The sequence below is a fragment of the Magallana gigas genome, chromosome 6 (genome assembly GCF_963853765.1).
Source record: "Magallana gigas chromosome 6, xbMagGiga1.1, whole genome shotgun sequence".
Lineage (NCBI taxonomy): Eukaryota > Metazoa > Mollusca > Bivalvia > Ostreida > Ostreidae > Magallana > Magallana gigas.
In genome coordinates, this window is record NC_088858.1 from 30,915,489 (window position 1) to 30,934,531 (window position 19,043).

The 19,043-nt window shown below is 30.8% G+C and overlaps 3 protein-coding genes across 3 annotated transcripts; all 3 read right to left on the minus strand.

Moving 5' to 3' along the window:
• Positions 1–985: 985 nt before the first annotated feature.
• Positions 986–4,009, minus strand: LOC117688906 (perlucin). Its single transcript, XM_034467825.2, has 5 exons — positions 3,022–4,009; positions 2,395–2,489; positions 2,101–2,191; positions 1,368–1,575; positions 986–1,065 (listed from the first exon to the last, which is right to left on the minus strand). The coding sequence occupies exons 1-5, from the start codon at positions 3,089–3,091 to the stop codon at positions 1,035–1,037; spliced, it is 495 nt and encodes a 164-aa protein (XP_034323716.2). The 5' UTR covers positions 3,092–4,009; the 3' UTR covers positions 986–1,034.
• Positions 4,010–5,262: 1,253 nt separating this feature from the next.
• On the minus strand, positions 5,263–8,671 carry LOC105321405 (perlucin-like protein). Its single transcript, XM_011419666.4, has 5 exons — positions 8,590–8,671; positions 7,731–7,825; positions 6,862–6,952; positions 6,468–6,693; positions 5,263–5,384 (listed from the first exon to the last, which is right to left on the minus strand). Exons 1-5 carry the CDS (start codon positions 8,630–8,632, stop codon positions 5,354–5,356), a joined length of 486 nt encoding a protein of 161 aa, XP_011417968.3. The 5' UTR covers positions 8,633–8,671; the 3' UTR covers positions 5,263–5,353.
• A 5,533-nt stretch (positions 8,672–14,204) lies between these two features.
• LOC109617790 (perlucin-like protein) lies at positions 14,205–18,255 on the minus strand. The gene is made up of 5 exons (XM_034467824.2): positions 17,736–18,255; positions 17,402–17,496; positions 16,535–16,625; positions 15,673–15,898; positions 14,205–14,797 (listed from the first exon to the last, which is right to left on the minus strand). The coding sequence occupies exons 1-5, from the start codon at positions 17,776–17,778 to the stop codon at positions 14,767–14,769; spliced, it is 486 nt and encodes a 161-aa protein (XP_034323715.2). The 5' UTR covers positions 17,779–18,255; the 3' UTR covers positions 14,205–14,766.
• Between the last annotated feature and the right edge of the window lie 788 nt (positions 18,256–19,043).

Below are 19,043 nucleotides of genomic sequence, written 5' to 3' on the forward strand. Positions count from 1 at the left end.
TTGTCAATAGGTATATCAAACGTACACTCACTTTTTCAACATATATAGTGTCCTGGTTCTAAGACGTTTCACTGATAAATATCAAGGGCATCCCTGAGTGGGCAGTTTTGTGTATAATGGTTATTTGGTTGAACTGGTGCAATATTTAAGTAATTTATTTTTGACCCAATTGTTTATATCCAAATAACCTCAACTCCTCAATCAAAGGCTTCAGGACAGGAATTAAATTGTTTGCTGGAAAATGTTTTGTGTGTTTACAATATATTAGACTGTCTTTACTATGGAAATAAATAGAATAATAATGAAAAAAAATAGCCAATAGCTAGACATGAAATATGATAGCATTTTTTATTAATCATGTCTGCTTTCATAAAAAAAATATTTAAGGTATCATATATTTGTTTACCCTATGTTACAGCATGAACGCAACAGAGATGACTCTTATTGCCTCTGATGGGGTTTAGACCCGGGTTCTCTGCCATGCAAATCCAACTCTCTACCGCTCGATTTAGAGGGAATGTTATATACCTATAGGTAACTGTACCAAATAAACAGAACAAATGATGAAAAAATTCAAATTATGCACACTATTTGATGTAAAGATATGTTTGATGAAAACGTGAATTTTAAACCCTATGCATCTTAATTATTATATTACAATATCCTGTATTTTCATGATTTGTTAAGTCCTTTTGTGGCCCTATCATTTAAATGGAGTTCACATTATAAACTGATACAAGATAAACAAAATATCTGAGGTTATTTTATAAAAATTACCGTTCTAGATGAAAAACTTTTATTTACATAATTTAATTTGTGTCCCAACAATAAGGTTGAAGAACGTGTTTTTAGTAAATTGGGAAAATATAAGTAACAAGTAAAGAAAACAAAGGTCAACAACAATTGTTGGACAAATACTGAACTAAAAGCTTGAAAAACGATGCATCCTCTTTGCTCTGATAAAACCGATAACATAAGAAATGATTAAAAACATATTTATTCATTCCCGCTGATTGACATTGTACTTTGTAGTTTCATCCAATCAAGTTGCCGGTAATATCATCCCTAAAAAGAAAACCTAAAAGTTCTTAATAAATATTAACATATATTAATTCACATTAATGTCTAATAAATCTCAATGATGCTTATTCTGTCTGTATCAGTAATTAATAACATATACAATATATATAACTTCATGATTCTAAGTAAAAATTGAATAGGTAAAACGCTTTCAATGAGCTTTATCAATATTTTTTTTTGGGGGGGGGGGGTTGGGAGAGATGGGAATTGTTTATTATTGTTTATGAAGAGGCTGATGACCACGTTGTTTTGGAATTTAGCAAGTGACATTTATTTATGATACTTACATTTTCTTACAAATATAAAAGTGCATATCATCGCAATTTCTGTCGCTCCAGTGTAAATTGGTATCAAGAAGCAGGCAGTCTTCATTGTGATGGTGATTGTTTGGTTCTCCCGGAGCGAAGTTCGTGTAATTCATTTTGTCACCGTAAGGTTCCCATAAAAAAGAACCCTCAAGGTTCCAGTCACTTCCTCCGAGCCAAGCAACATTGACTAAATATGGACAATAAAAGTCGTTTGATATCTAACAATATATGTATACGTAATGTAATTTTATCCTTTCTCATATATACATTTTATTATATTTCACAGTACAAATTCAATGAAAGAAATTTGTACTATAAATGCGATCATGCTGTCAACAGAATATTCTATTAACAATAGACAATTTAAAAAGCCAGTCCAACGATTCCTGAAAACTCGCATCAATAGAAATTACTCTAGTTTTGCAGTTCGTGGCTTACAACTTCTTCGCTAGCCAACGGTCGTTCCTTTTGAGTATCAGAAACCCTTTGCTAGTGAAGATGGACTCACAATAATGTTTATACACTGTACTCTAAGATTTAAATGCGTATGTCAAAACAAATACTTGGTAAATGGTCTTCCCTAATAATTCCTTTATTTTCCTATAATTTCTTGAAAACATTAAATGTAATTTTCCAACACGTCTAATTCTTAAATATAAAAGATAGCAGAAAAGGAATGTGTTTTGTCATGAGACAATTAAAAGCTACTTACAGTGTTTACTATTCATAAGGCCTATTATGAAGTTTTCCTCCTCTTGGTGTAGTATGTAAGCTAAAACAGATCCATGTATTTGACACATATTCTACGGAAAAGGAAAAAGAGGCATTATAATAACACATGTATTTTTTTTTTCAGGGGGGGGGGGGTAATTTGGTTGTCCAGTGCATTATAAAAGACATGTTTTAATGCAATACTCAATTCTTTAAATAAACATGAAGAAATGAACAAGATTACACATGTTTATTCTTATTGTTTTTTTTCAAAACAAGTATGCCTTCGACAAACCATAGCATCAAACCACGATTCTTTTTCCGCCGGCATATGATAACATGCAGAGCCATGCTTGATCCACCCTTCTGAACAAGTCTGTGCAACACCAACTGATAAATAACATCAATTTAATATACATTTTCTTTCAATTAATATCGATAAATATATAATTGATTTCAACCAACGGCCAATTCTGAATAAAAACCAAGATTTTTTTTCTTAAATTCCTAATTGTTTTTTAGAATGATGAAGTTAGCAGATTTTTCACCGCCGTTTAAATTGTTATTAAGTTATATTACAAAGTCCAATAATGCGTAAAACAAATTAGTATAGAAAGCAGCTTTTAATTCTGATTTATTTAGTATGAATCAAATAACTAGAAAACAGCACCTTTTTCTAAGACATGTATTTAGAAGAGTTTCGTTAACTCATCGTGATATCTATGTTCTGATCTTTTATTGATAAATTTAAGACAATGAAGATTATTTATACTGATATCAAACAAATAAGCCTACTCAATATTAAAACAACAAAATTCAAGTTATAATGCGCATGTTCACAAATTCAATACTGATAATTTTAGTCAGTTATGTGCTATCATAAAAGTGTTTCAACAAGATTATTTTTTATCATTTGACTTACTTAGACAAATACACAAACCCAATCCTAGTTCCAGCTGGTATGACATTGTGGAGAGGTCCTCTGATAACATTCGTGTAAATCGTGGGACGCTTTCTGTTGGACTTACAGTACACTTTATCTAGCTTACAAACAATGGTGTGGGTATAAAACGTTTCCATAAACATATTGATGTTGTTGACCAAAAATTGTATAAAAAATTTTATATTCTGTTAAATGGATGAACAGTAACAAGTTGACAATGAACTTAGAGAAAACTCAATGTTTGTTGATTAGCAGAAAATCAAAATTATGGAAATGTAAAAATTTGTATATAAAAGTTGGTGTTGTGATTTTAAACAGTGAAGGAAAAGGCTGACCTTCTTTGTGTAACCTTAGACGAATCTCTTACTTGGTCAGAGAACATAAAATTTCTAAGCAAAAAAATCGCTCAGAAAATAAGTATGCCACGTCGTCTTTGTGATTTATGTCCAGTGCTGCTTTATTGAAAATATAATTATAATTCTGAGTTTATAACACTGTTATTTTCCAACATTTTAACTTTTGTTGTACAGATTCGGTCGGTGTTCAGCCAAAAACAATGGCCAAATTGAACAAAATATTTATATTACAGAAAAGTGCAGCTAGAACTATACTGAACGGTAAAACTACTCAAACTTCCTTTGTTGAAACTTTTAGAGTTTTTCACTGGATGCCTATTCAGGAATATTTTATAAACAGAAAACTGTGTAGCTTTTGAATTTTGAAGAGTATGACCTCAGAATACATGAACTTTTTTTTGAATACGTAAAGCAAGTAAGACCTAGAAAAACAAGAAGTAGTGTTAGTGGATTGTTATATGTATCAATACCAAGGACTGAATATCTTGTAAGCGCTTTTTTGTTTAGAATACCAACAGCATTTTTTTTTTAATCAACTGCCAGATTATGTTTGAACGTGTAAAAACTTTGCTTCTTTTAAAACAAAGTATCTACAGCAATAGTATGTAGCAAAATAATTTTATAGATAGTGATATCAAATCAGTGTGTGTTTATATATATATATATATATATATATATATATATATATATATATATATATATATATATATATATATATATATATATATATATATCCCTTCATGTGGGTGTGAATTTCATTCATAATATTACGTGTCATATACTGGTTATTCTTTTTGTACATATGTTTTATACATACCACAAAGAAAACCAGCACATTTTTACTAATTTTGTCATTCTACCTTAAAGGACTTTATCATTACTTCTAATTTTAAGAAGGTTGATTGGTGAACAATTACGAATCAGATATACCCCAAACGTTTAGAGATGATGACTTCTTTATCCATAAACTATCAATTTGTAAAAAACGCCATAAATTAGTTTTCTCTTTGGATATTTTAAGGATATTAATTCAGAGATCTTCCTCTTAATTAATACATATTATGAAATAGCAACCACAGCACTCTTTAAAATCGCACAATGAAATAGGTATCTTATTAACATCATTTTGAAAAAAAATGTGACACGCGAAAATGAACATGTATTAATATTCGGTATATTTAATATTTGTATTTAACTTCGCTGGTTTAAAAGGGAACGGTCACGATTTCTGTCAAAAAATATTTACTTTAAGCCCTCTACCTTGCTTATAACTTTACGACTAACACAAAAAATTTGATTGATCATTAGAAATGCATCACTGAAGCACTGTAAATAATAAAAATAGAAAACTAAAATTTTACCAAAAGCGTGACCATTCCTTTTAATCAATTTTGAATCATTCAAAATACAAAATAAAATATTTTATACATAGAAATCAAAAATAAAATTTTTATCTAAAATCGTGTCCAGGTTCCAGGTAAAGAAGTTCTGTGAAAGTGGTCACAATTTGTGATTTATCAAGTAATCGTTTTCTATGGTCAAACAAACGTGTGTGTATTAAATGCACGGATGCGCAATCTAACACTCTTAAATTTGAATTTGAATTTCTGCAGTCGTAAAAAACCACTTTTACAGTATTCACTTTGACTTTTAGAAACAATTGTTATGTTCATGCCGCTTATACAAGGAGACATTCTACCGTTGATATGTTAAAAAAAGTAAATAAGGAACAAAATGTTTCTCAATGTTAAGCTTGATGCATGTCAAATTTCCATGGTTAAGTACAATTCGATTACGAAAGTAACTTTTGTCGTCCAGTATTTGAAACTAGATTTCCCTTCAATGATTACCAGTAAACTATAAATTCTAAATGTTTAGTAATTTTAATACAGTACTGTTATGATCTCAAAGATAAACGGAAACATTTTAATGCCAAGAATATCTTTGTTTTTCTCTCAACCAATCAGATTACCAATAATATCATCCCTGCAAATAAAAACAAAAAATAAACTCAAAATAAATGCAGAAAATTAAGAAGTTGATGATCTCTTATAAATCACATAGCGCTGGCTGAAGAAACAGAAAAAACAAATAGAAGATCAATTTCCGTTGATCATAACATATAATATATACCTTGTAATAGACAAAAATTATAAATCATTGTTAAACATGTGATAACTGTCTTTTACATTCGTTGGGACCGATTTTCGTGGATGTAAGTATTTTTAATTTCGTGAATGCGTCGGTTATCAGTTTCAGTAACAAAACTGTTTTTGTATTCGTCGAAAATGCAAATTCTTGGGGGAGGAAGGTGGGAAAATAACCAAATTTACCACGAAAATCGATAATTGACCTATCATGAATTCTAATGATTTCACAGTATTAAAATTACAATGTGACTCAATTGTTTTAACCCTTGATAACGACAACAGAAATAAAATAATAAATTCAAATTTTTGACACACGCAAGGTGCACGAGTCAATTATTCCTAGCCATCACTTTTCAGTCTACAAGTGGTTGAAACTCATTTGAAATTCCGTTTGGATGCAAATTCATACAAAGTGACTTGTCATTTGACAATCATTTGAATGTCACATGATTATTTTTAAAAAATAATACCACGGGATTAACGCACAGCAATCTGCAGTGGTTCGATTTCTGCTGTCATGATTAAAGAACATTCATACAGAATGTGTTTTAATAAATAAACAATTGATATCAGTTCTTGGAGACATATGGTTTGACGGAGCGGCCGCCTCTTAATAATATCTACCACGCTATGATATTTACATTCCTCTACGCTTCTGTGACACGGAAGCAAAAGGGAAACTCAATGTTTACGTGTTGGGTCAAATAATATTGATATTTTTTCCAATTTAATCAGAATTAATTGCTTTTCAAAACGTTATTTTTGATAAAAAAAAAATCAATTTTATATGATAATATATAAAATATCGGGACAACATAAGTAATTGTGAAAATCTTGGGCTTGAAATTCACAATGGATCTTAGATAGAAGTCGTATAATTTATCTTATCCAATAGCTAAACGAATTGAAATTCGCTTACATTTGCTTGCAAACATAAAAATGCGAGTCGCGACAGTTCCTATCGTTCCAAGTATACGTGTTATTTTTGAGTGAGGAGCCATCAATCAGGAGACAGTCCTCGGAGTTATTGAGGTCGTTGGGTTCTCCTGGAGAGAAATTTGTGTACGTAATTTGGTCGCCGTACGGTTCCCATAAAAAAGATCCCTCAACATTCCAATCACTTCCGCCAATCCATACAATACTTTCTGAAAGTTGGCAAAGGAAAAGCGTAAATTAACCTTTCTTTGCAGCATTATCATTATGGTCGGTTTTTCAAGGAAAATAAAAATCGAAACTAAGTAAATTTCATACTAAAGACAAATAGAAACTATGTTAGTCTTGTGTTTGTCTTTTGATATAATGTGTGTACTCACTGTGTGTATTTTGCATAAGGCTAACTATATAGTTATGTTCCTCCTGACTTTCCACAGATGCTAAAACGGAGCCATGTATTTGACACATTTTCTGTAAAGTTGAAGAAAGATTAAAGTAAATATTGCATCACTTTCTTAGGAAAAAAAGGTACCGCATTTCGATTCACCTCATTCAAATATAATATCTACTGTGGAATCATTAGAATTGACTGTGGATCAATGTTCGTGGTATTTTGGGGGAATCCCTCCGTACAAATTTACATTATCGAGGAAACAAATTTAAAAAGTATTATTTTTGTTACTGGAACTGAAAACCGACATACTCATGAAATAACCCCCCTCTCAAAGCACAAAGCCCTCAATCCGCAAAAATTGGCTACCAGAAATTTAAATGATTCCAAAGTAATACAATTCGGCAATTATTTTTTTAAATCATGAATTCAAATATATTTTATGAATATGTTTACCTTTGTATGCGTAAAAGTAGCTTTGGGCTCAGAAAATTGATTACTTTTATTTGTAAATAGTTTACAGAAAACGTTTGACAGCCAAATCTGTCATTAAACAAAATCAAATTTAATAATAATGTTGAACCCATTTTGTATTCAACTTGTAATTATACAAAGTACGTCTTTTTTTGTTAAAACAATTAAGCAGTTCCAATAACACCTTTTACAAGCACCTAGAAACAAATTCATATTGTTTGTGATTTGTTGGGAGAGAGGAAAAAGTCAATAATCCAATTCCCTATTGTACTCTACGTTTACATTTCATCAAACTCTTATTTTTAAATTGAATTAGGATACTACGCTTAAATGCATATAATATATATCGAGGTGACACTAATTAAAATTTATACTTGTATATACCATTCCATCGAACCAGGACTCTTCTTCTGGTCCCAAATGATAACAAGCTGAGCCATGTTTAATCCAGCCGTACGGACAACACCATGCAACAGTAACTAACACAAAACAAATGACAGAGTTAAAATGACTTAGACACGAGTTTAGATCAACATTTTTATTTTTTTAGGATATAAAATGGTTTACTTGCACATTTTGAATGAATAACCGAAATTTGAATGTTATAACTACATTATAAGAGAGATACAGAGGTAAGAATTCATTGTTATGTAAACAAAGCTCGCGTCTTATATTTGTTTACAAATAGTGTAACGTATGGAATTACCATTTCTTTGGCAAAATAACTCGTAAGAAACGAGGTAAACTTGTTCATTGTGTTTGTAAAATATATCATCAATAGAAAAAAGCAACATTTGATTGAACCCTTAACAATAAAATACATATGTTAACAATAACAAGGCTTGAGCTTTGTTTACAAAACAAAGAATTCTAAACTCTGTATCTTCCTTGTAACCCAATATCTGACTTTCAAATTTTCAGAAAGCATTAAAAGCCCATATTAACCATTCTAAACATAAAAAATGGAAAAATAAAATTTGAAATTTTGAGCTCAAATCCAAGTCCAAGTCCCTTTAAGCAAAAATTACAAAAAACAAATATTGGAGGAACGATGTGATAGATATATCTATGTATAGAAACAGTTGATAAACGATTTAGAAAGAAATAAACACATTGACCTATGTAAATGTCAAGTTAGATTCATTTCGGGTTTTTTTACAGATACATCAATTCTAATAGTTGTATGCTCTTTATATTTAAAAAAAAACCCCTTATTAATCTAATTCATTGTTGTTAAACATACCTGCAAAACAGAGACCAAGAATTTGTAGACACCGTTGTGACATTTTTCCTGAACTGAATACATAATTATTCTGTCTGTCCTTTCATGATAAGATATGTCGACGAACATATTTTTATACGAATTCACGTCTTCAGAATTCAATATAAACATTTCAAAGAAATGTTAACATGGAAAGATTACATGTAGATATGAATGAAGTTAATTGAAAGTTAAATCCGTTCAAATCATTATAAAGTATGGCATGCATGTTTTGTACATTTTACTGCTTAAGTGAGCCTTTAAAGAAACTATCTCAAGTGTGTGATACATGCATATCTGCTTTGACTGCCTCTTGATTACACTATGACATTTGGTGATAACAAACAGTGTTCAAAATCAAAAGTCCAAAAGAAAGATACAAAACAGGAGCAGAGCAAACACGGACATCTATTTAAAATAAGAGGAAGGAACAGGTGCCATGGAGAATAGAGCATTCTATGTTGACCGGTCACACCCACTGTGTACTCTCTGTCGTAATCGGGAAAAATGGGGGGAAATCCGTAGACGATTAGGTAATTAAATATTGTCAAACAATTAGTATGAAAAACGTCAGTAAGCTTGTGACCCAGGGCAATATTATATTTACTGACAAGGTCGTTCTATTGGCCATAGAACTTACTAAAAGATGACTTCAATTGAGATTGTTGATAGTCCCGTTTTATCAGTTTGTTTGTTAGTAGCTTGCCTCTCCTTAATTAGAAACTTTTAATACGTAAAGCATGCCCTTGCGTATCGAATTAATTGAGAAAGAAAAAATCCATATGCAAGTGATGAAGGTATATTGCTACATAACTAAGGAAAACTGACTAAAGAATAATTTATGTCATCACGTTTATCATCAAGGTTTGTTATTAGATTACCATCAATGTCTCATTCCTATAAAATAGCCAAAATATGAAACAGATGACGTAAACCCTGTGGTATCTTTTATTTCACCAGGATATATCGAGTCGACGGAAGAATGGAAGTAACAACTATTATTTGATAATACGTCGTCGATATACCTGAATATTGAGTGTTTTATTTTTTCACGAACAAGTTTTTGAATAAATTCTGCTTCTTATGGTTAAGAAAATAGAGGGATATAATCAACCGCAAAGAAATGTCATTTTTCATGCTAGACGTCATCAAAAATTATAATGTATCTGCGCCCTTCCAATTATGAAATACAAAACAGTTGTAGATTTTACAATATAAAACTGATTGAATTGAATAGGAAGCAATAACACAAAAACATTTTTAATAAATTTCATCAAATTATACATAAAAGTATTGCTTAGCATAAACAGCCTATAGTATTAAACAAATAAGATACAAATGTAACTTAAAAGCTCTAAATTTAAATCTTAAAAGTTATTAATTGATACGTCTATCCACCAAATAAATCTACACTAATGACTTTCTAGTACATTTGTACACATTGCAACAAACATTTTAATAACACATTGACATTCTTTAACAGCACTTGTTTGCATCATAAAGAACGTGAAGTAATAAATTATTAGTCAATGGAAATTATAAAGCAGCTTTTTTTAGTTTGAAGATTTTAAAAAAATCTACACGTAGTTTTATATTTGTTTCATTCATTTAACATAATATATCCTCTCCTAAATTAAGTGATGTATTGTATCAAAAGCCTAGTATTAAGCATAGTTTCTATTGTTGGTCATTTAAGGTGCTCCACATACAAATTGCTGGCAAAACATCTACATTTTTTTGTTTCTTCTACTAACTGGTTGTGAAGTGTGTCAAGAGAGACATTGTAGTTGCATTATTGTTAAAAAAAATCAGGCAATTGTCTGGTATATCTTTTAAAGGACAATATATTTTAATGGAAAAATCATAGTTTTTCGGTAACTGAATATCAAAATGTGATTCAAGGTTTTATAATTTATTTTATGTGATTCGATATTAACAACAAATATAAAAAACTTACCAAACAAAACCCACAATTATCTTTGGTAAACATAAATAAACAGCAACGTTTTATAACATTTCAGAGAAGATTGTTTTAAAGATAGTTCTAAAAACGCTAGAAATACTATTAGTATAAGTTAAAGGTAAATGATCTTTGCTTAGCCGTTACAGGTTTCTCACATATTCATTGTATACGCGTTAAGCAACATATTCTACTATTTTGAGTTCTATTTTACGTTTGGAATCGTCATCTTGTAGTAGCTATTTATGTATGCATGACAAAGGAAAACAAAATGGACGTCTGATCTATTCAAGAAGTTAAACACCTGTTTCTTTTCGATTGAAAATTGGGATTTGGATATTTCGTACATATATTTCTATACACAATGGATCCTGGTGATCAAAGTTGTTCTTTGAAAGATTTTTCTCATTGGAAAATCGAGGCGTTGCGTTCATCTTTATGCAAAGAAGGTTTGTCAATTAGCGTAAATAAACAAGAAATTGTTGCAATCGCGTTTGCAGCAATAACATTTAACATGGCAATACTACTTTGAGCTGTACACGTTGAAAAGTCCAAGTTAGAATGCTACCAGAATTTACTTTAAGTTGAAGATGTTATTTTGCGGGACCCATTCAAAAATCGGAGGACGAAACACAAGGAATGTCCCATTTGCCACCAGTGTTTATTACTGATGTTACCACTTTAAATGAAATACGAAAGCAAGGAGAAGGCTCAGCTGCATTTGACACTTTATAAAATCGGTAAAGCATATTAATACTATACATCAGAGTGGCTAGAGGAGGTGGTTTATCATCCAATATCTACTTCATCTCCGTACTGTTTTCTGCGTGCCTACTAAATAACTCTAAAGATTTACTAGAAACTTCAAGGTCACAAAAATCTTACCAAAATCAATAGCCTCATAACGTACGATTTTTCAACGCTTAATACAACCATTCCATTTGACAAATTAAAATCTAGGCTTTTGATACCATCGACAGTTGTTTGTTCAATAAAAATGGAAGTCCTAAATATGTTTACCTTGTCATTGAAATTCTACAAAATTATTTTGTTAAAACCATTCTGATTGCACTTACAAGTGCTCTCAAGTTGACATTTAAAAGATGCTTGAGTTTCTGATAGACAACATCAGGATGGGGTAATTGAAAGAAGTATTTTTAATTGAGTGTAATTAATTACATTTTTAAAAGTTATTTGAAGCAATTTGTAATTGAGTCTCCTTTTAATTACAAGTCATTGAATGTATTAAAATACATTCCAACAAAAAATATCATATATTTTCAATTACTTTTCAATTAGCTTTCAGTTACTTTTTTCAAGTTAAAAGTTTAAAACGGTGTCATATTCAGTTCAGTTCTTCATTAACGTTGAGCTTTAAGCAGTACTTTTTACCAGTACAAGTAAATGTAAACAATTATATGCATGTACAGGTGTATGAAGTTTACAGGAGAATTACAGTCATAAATGTAATAATTTTGTTTAGGTTGCATACCAGTTTTAAATGGGTTTCTGTTTGTACACTAATTAAGTTTTCATTACACGTATATGAATTGATAATGTGTACAACTCTTCCGTATTACAACATTGTTTTAGCTCACCCACATTATATTACGATTCAATTACTCAGATATCTCTTTAAATCTCGTCAGCTTCTAAGAAAATTACTTTGAAAGCAATTAATTACATTTCAGAGTAATTAACCCAACCCTGGACAACATCTATGTAGTTTTTGAAAATCAAGTCTTCCAACAATCTTTTGAAATTCCCATGGGTACTAATTGTGCCCAATTGTTAGCAGTTCTTTTTTGTATTCTTATGAAGCAAAATTTATTTTAAAAATTGTTAGTGAAAAAAATAAAATCACCCGCTGTGGTCTTCAACCCAACATTCAGGTATATTGACGACGTATTATCAGATAACAATTGCTTTTTCCATACTTACGTCTACTCGATATATCCTAGTGAACTTGAAATAAAAGATACCACAGAGTCATATTTGGATATTTTACTGGAGACGGACATTAATGGTAACCTTAACAACAAAACTTTATGATAAACACGATGACTTAAATTTTTCTATTGTCAACTTTCTTTACTTATGTAGCAATATACCTTCATCACCTGCATATGGTGTTTTTGTCTCTCAGTTGATTCGATACGCAAGGGCATGAACAGTTTCTAAGGCGAGGCAAGATACTGACAAACAAGTTAACAAAACAGAACAATCAACAGTCTCGTATGAAGTCATCTTTTTGTAAGTTCTATGGTCCATACAACGACCTTGTCAGCAAATACAATCTTCCACTGGGTCGCATTCTGACTGACTTTTTTCCTACTGATTGTTACACCATAATTAAACATCAAATTGTCTATGGACTTTTCCGGGGTTTTTTTCCCGATTATGACAAAGAGCGGGTGGGACCAGTCAGCAGAGGATGCTCACCACCCCATGGCGCCTGATTCTGCCTTTATCTATTTAAAGGTCCGTGTTGCTCTGCTTTGAATTTGTATTTTGTTTTATGGATTTTTGAGATGGTTGACGGTTTGTAATTGTCATTTTTTCATGTACTTCATCACAGAGTTTAAATGCAGCAACTCATGGGCCTGTTTACAGAAAGCCATAGGACAATTATTAAGTGCCTCCTGCTCCTGCACATCAGGGTTATTGTATTATTTAAACTTTTTTAGTCCAAATTCCTTAAAAAGATCTTTATACTAGATTATTTCAACATGAAATCATTTATACTAGTATTTACACGTGAATAATAATATACTCTCTTGTTATGTGGGTTCCATTATATCGCGTCATTTTGTGAACCAGAACATGTATATTATAACTGTTATGTCTTGTACTTCTTTTTGTACGTATGTTTTATACAGGACCACAATTAAAACCTTGTTACCAATTGTACGATTCTGTCTTAAAAGACTTCAATATACTTAAAATTTTAAGGAATGGGTAAGTGAACAATTACGATATACCTTTTTATGACTTTCTATGACTTTTTTCTTACCCATAAACAATTGATTAATAAAAAAATCGTATTCGAATATTTTAAATAAGTCTAAATAGGCAACCACGGCACTCTTTAAATCGTCCTATGAAATAGGTATCGTATTAACATATTTTTTTTTAATTTTGTGACACGCGAAAATGATCTACAAACATACGGTATGTTTTATGTTTAATATTTGTATTCAACTTCGCTGGTTTAAAAGGGGCAAGGTCACGATTTTTGTCGAAAAATATTTATTGTTAGCCTTTCCTTGCTTATAACTCTACGACTGACACACAAAAGTTGATTGATCATTAGAAATGCATAACTGTAGCATTATTTACAATAAAAATAGAACAATAATATTTTACCAAAAACGTTACCGTTCCTTTTAAGTGAATTTGCTGTATGTAAAAACAGTTTTAAACTTAAATCTTTAAAAACTAAATCATAGCACGCTGGTACTAATGCACCCTTAACTAACACACAAATGTGGAATGGAATCAAATTATTTTTTTTATCAAATAATGATCCAATTTTCTTTCAAATTATCATTTTTAATGTGATGTAGCAACATATCTAACCAAACTATAATATTAAAGATTAGACTTCATAAACCCCCTCCAAAAGATAATGCCCCTCTCTGATTCATACCTGACCAACAGTGTCTGTGTATCAACCAATTAAAAGTATAATTGCATATCAATTAAAATCATGTTTTACAAATATTCATTTCTTAAGTACTGGAGGTTTTGTGAAAGTGGCAACGCTTAGGGTCGATTAAGTAATCGATTTCTATGGTCAAACAAATGTTTTTGTATTAAATGCGCGCATGCGCGATTTAACACTAAAAAATTTGAAATTTTAATTTTCTGCTGCCGTAAAAAAACACTTTTACAGAATTCCCTTCGACTTTTAGAAACTATTGTGATATTCATGCCGCTAATAACAAGGATTACATTCTACTGTTGATAAATAAGGAACAACATTCTTCTAAATGTCAAGCTTGGCACATGACAATTTCCATGGCTGGGTACAATTAGATAACAAAATTAACTTTTGTCGTCCAGTATTAATAGATTTTCATTTCAATGATTATCATTAAACTATAAATTGTGAATGTTAAGTAATTTAAATGCAGTAATGTAATAAACTCAAAAATAAACCGAAACATTTTAATGCCAAGAAAATCTTTGTTTTTGTTTCAACCAATCAGATTACCGGTAATATCATCCCTGCAAATATAAAATTAAAACCAGATTAAATGCAGAGAATAGAGAAGTTAAAAATCTCTTTGAAATCTTTAAAAAACATGAATGCTGAGTGAGGAAATAAGGAAAAAAAACAAAATCAGATAAACTTTCGTTCGTCATAACATCTAAGGAATAGCTTGTACTAGACAAAAATTATAAAATATTGTTAAATATGTAATAACTATCCTTTACATTCGTTGGGTCCGATTTTCGTGGATGTAAGTATTTGTAATTTCGTGAATGCGTCGGTTATCAATTTTAGCAACAAAGCTGTTTTTGTTTTCGTCGAGAATGCAAATTCGTGGGGAGAGGGGTGCAGGTGGGAAGATAACCAAATTTACAACAAAAATCGAAAATTGACCTATCATGGTATAATTTCACAGTATAAAATTTACAACGTGACTCAAGTGTTTTAACCTTTGATAACTACAACAGAAATAAAGCGATAACACACGAAAGGTGTCAATTTTTCTTAATTATCACTTATCAGTTTACAAGTGGTTGAAACTCTGTCTGTTGTCATGATTAATGAACATTCATACTTTTAGTTCTTGAAGACATCGGGTTTGACGGAGCGGCCGCCTCTTTATGATATCTACCACGCTATGATATTTACATTCCTCTACGCTTGAGTGACAATGATGCTAAAGGGAAAATCAAAGTTTATGTGTTGGGTCAACAAATATTAATATTTCCCCCTTTTAATCGGATTTAATTTGTTTTCAGTACGTTATTTTAAAAAAAAAAATCAATTTTATATGATAAAACACAGATAATTGTGAAAATCTTGGCTCGTGAATAGAAGTATTATAATTTATCTTATCCAATAGCTTAACGAATTGAAATAATTTACTTACATTTGCTTGCAAACATAAAAATACGAGTCGTGGCAGTTCCTATCGTCCCAGGTATACATGTTATTTTTGTGTGAGGAGCCATCAACCAGCAGACAGTCCTCGGAGTTATTGAGGTCGTTGGGTTCTCCAGGAGAGAAATTTGTGTACGTAATTTGGTCGCCGTACGGTTCCCAAACAAAAGATCCCTCAACATTCCAATCACTTCCGCCAAGCCATACAATACTTTCTGAAAGTTGGCAATAGAAAAGCATAAGTTTACCTTTCTTTGCAGCATTATCATAACGGCCGGTTTTTCAAGCAAAATAAAAATCGAAACTAAATAAATTTCATAGTAGTTTATACGAATAGAAACAATATAAGTCCTGTGTTAGTCTAGTTATTTTGATGTTTAAATTTATTCCTATATTTATAACATATATTTATACTATCTTTTATGAATTTATTTATCTATAAGTTGAAGATCTATCTTTTAATATATATAATCAAAAAAAGGGTGAAAGGTGGTACATGTATCACACAGTATAAATAATAAAAAAAGACAAAGAAAATGAACAATTCGAAAGTTTATATTCACCAGCGCTCTCTGGATTTTAACATCCTTCTTCAGGTGAACGTACATAGTTAAGATATAAGATAACTTCACCTGAAGAAGGATGTTAAAATCCAGAAAGCGCTAGTGAAAAATAACTTTGGAACTGTTCATTATCTTTCTTGATTATATATATATATATATATATATATATATATATATATATATATATATATATATATATATATATATATATATATATATATATTTATATATATATATATATATATATATATATATATATATATATATATATATAATTTGTGTACTCACTGTGTGTATTTCGCATAAGGCTAACTATGAAGTTATGTTCCTCTTGATTTTCCACAGATGCTAATACGGAGCCATGAATTTGACACATTTTCTGTAAAATTGTAGAAAGTAAACATCGCATCACTTGCTCAGAAAGGAAAACGGAGCGCATTTCGAATCACCTGATTCAGATTTCACATCTACTGTGGAATCATTAGAATTCATTGTGAATCAATTTTCGTGGCATTTTGGAGGAATTCCTCCTTACAAATTTACATCATCGGCGAAACAAGTTTAAAAGATTTAAAAAGTGTTATTTTTTTGTTACTGAAACACACTCATGAAACAATCTCCCCCTGACAAAGCACATAACCCACAATCCACAAAAAATCGCTACCAGAAATTTAAATGATTCCACAATAATTCAATTCAGCAATTTTTTTTTTATATCATGCATTCAAATATACTCTATGAATATGTTTGCTTTTCTGTGCGTTAAGGTAGCTTTGTGCTCAAACAATTGATCACGTTTTATTGTTAACAGTTTACAGAAAACGTTTGACAGCCATGCATTTAATTTTTATAACTATGTTGAACTCATTTTGGTATACAACTTGTAATTATACAATGTACATCATTTTTTGGTTAAAACAATTTATACAGTTATACTAACACCTTTTACAAGCACCTATCAACAAATTCATACTGCTTGTGATTTGTAGAGAGGGAGGAAAATGCAGCCAACACCAAGTCAATAATCCAATTCCCTATTGTACACTACGTGAACATTTCATCAAACTCTTAATTTTAATTTGAATTAGGATAATACAATAAATGCACATAAAATGTATCGAGGCGACAGCAATTAAAATTTATATTTGTATATACCATTCCATCGAACCAGGACTCTTCTTCTGGTCCCAAATGATAACAAGCAGGTCCATGTTTAATCCAGCCGTACGGACAACACCATGCAACAGTAACTAACACAAGACAAATGACATGATTAAACAAAAATTACTAACAAGTGTTGGAGGAACGATGTGATAGATATATGTTGAATAGAAATAGTTGATAAACGATTAAGAGAGTATCATAAACCAAGACCCATGTAAAAGTCAAGTTAGATTCATCTCGTTTTCTGTAGATGCATAAATTCCAATAGTCATATGCTCTTAAATTTGATTACAAAATTCAAAATTATTCATTGTTTTAAACATACCTGCAAAACAGAGCCCAAGAATCTGTAGACACTGTTGTGACATTTTCCCAGAACTGATCACATAATTATTATGTCTGTCCCTTTATGATAAGATATGTCCACGAACATATTTGTATACGAATTCACGTGTCCAGAAATCAATATACATATTTCAATAAAATGTTTACATGGAAAGATTATATGTAGATATAAAATGAGTGAATTAAATTGAAAGTCATATCTGTTCAACTCATAATAAATTATGGCATGCATGTTTTTACATTTTACTGCTGAAGTGAGCCTTAAATGAACTTATAACAAGTGTGTGATACATGCATATCTGCTTTGACTGCCTCCTCTTCCTTACACTATCACATGTGTTGATACGAACAGTGTTCAAAATCAAAAGTCCAAAGGAAAAATACAAAACAGGATGAGAGCAAACACGGACCTTTATAAAATTTAGAGGAAGGAACAGGTGCCATAGACCAGTCAGCATTCTATGCTGACCGGTCACACTCGCAGTGCACTTTTTGTCGTAATCGGGAAAAACACGAAAAAAATCCGAAGACGATCAGGTAATTAAATAGTGTCAAACAATAAGTATGAAAAACGTCAGTAAGCTTGCGATCCAGCGGACAATTTCATTTACTGACATGGTCGTTGTATTGACCATAGAACTCACTAAAAGATGAGTTCAATCGAGATTGCTGATAGTCCTGTTTATTAACTTGTTTGTCAGTAACTTGCCTCGCCTAAGAATCTTTTCATACGTACATCATGCCCTTTTGTATCGACTAAACTGAAATACAAAAACTCCATATGCAGGTTATGAAAGTATATTGCTACATCAGTAAGGAAAATTGACTAAAGAAGAATTTATGTCGTCACGTTTGTCATAAATTTGTTATTAGATTACGATCAATGTCCCTTTCCTGTAAAATACCCAGATATGAAACAGATAAGGTAAACCCTGTGGTATTTTTTATTTCACTAGAATATATTGAGTCGACTAAAGAATGGAAGTAACAACTATTTATTGATAATACGTCGTCGATATACCAGAATTTTGAGTTGAAGGCGGCGAGTGTTTTATTTTTTCATGTGCAAGTTTTAGAACAAATTCTGCTTTATATGGTTAAGAAAATAGAGGGATATAATCAACCATAACCAACCGCAAATATATATGTTATTTTTCATGCTAATGTTGTCATCAAAAATTAATAATGTATCTGCGCCCTTCCAATAAGTCAAATAAAAATATTGTAGATTTTACAATTTAAAGCTGATTGAATTGAATAAGAAACAATAACACAAAAACTTTTAATA

Excerpts from the sequence above, each read along its gene's own strand:
- LOC117688906 (XM_034467825.2), bottom strand. The coding sequence starts at position 3,091 with ATGTTATCAGAGGACCTCTCCACAATGTCATACCAGCTGGAACTAGGA. Across the intron at positions 2,490-3,021 it reads GGGTTTGTGTATTTGTCTAA|TTGGTGTTGCACAGACTTGT; the intron begins GTAAGTCAAATG and ends GTTATTTATCAG. Across the intron at positions 1,066-1,367 it reads TTTTATATTTGTAAGAAAAT|GGATGATATTACCGGCAACT; the intron begins GTAAGTATCATA and ends TTTTCTTTTTAG.
- LOC109617790 (XM_034467824.2), bottom strand. The coding sequence starts at position 17,778 with ATGTCACAACAGTGTCTACAGATTCTTGGGCTCTGTTTTGCAG. Across the intron at positions 17,497-17,735 it reads TCTTGGGCTCTGTTTTGCAG|TTACTGTTGCATGGTGTTGT; the intron begins GTATGTTTAAAA and ends GTCTTGTGTTAG. Across the intron at positions 15,899-16,534 it reads CCTTATGCGAAATACACACA|AAAGTATTGTATGGCTTGGC; the intron begins GTGAGTACACAA and ends GCCAACTTTCAG.
- LOC105321405 (XM_011419666.4), bottom strand. The coding sequence starts at position 8,632 with ATGTCACAACGGTGTCTACAAATTCTTGGTCTCTGTTTTGCAG. Across the intron at positions 7,826-8,589 it reads TCTTGGTCTCTGTTTTGCAG|TTACTGTTGCATGGTGTTGT; the intron begins GTATGTTTAACA and ends GTTTTGTGTTAG. Across the intron at positions 6,694-6,861 it reads CCTTATGCAAAATACACACA|AAAGTATTGTATGGATTGGC; the intron begins GTGAGTACACAC and ends GCCAACTTTCAG.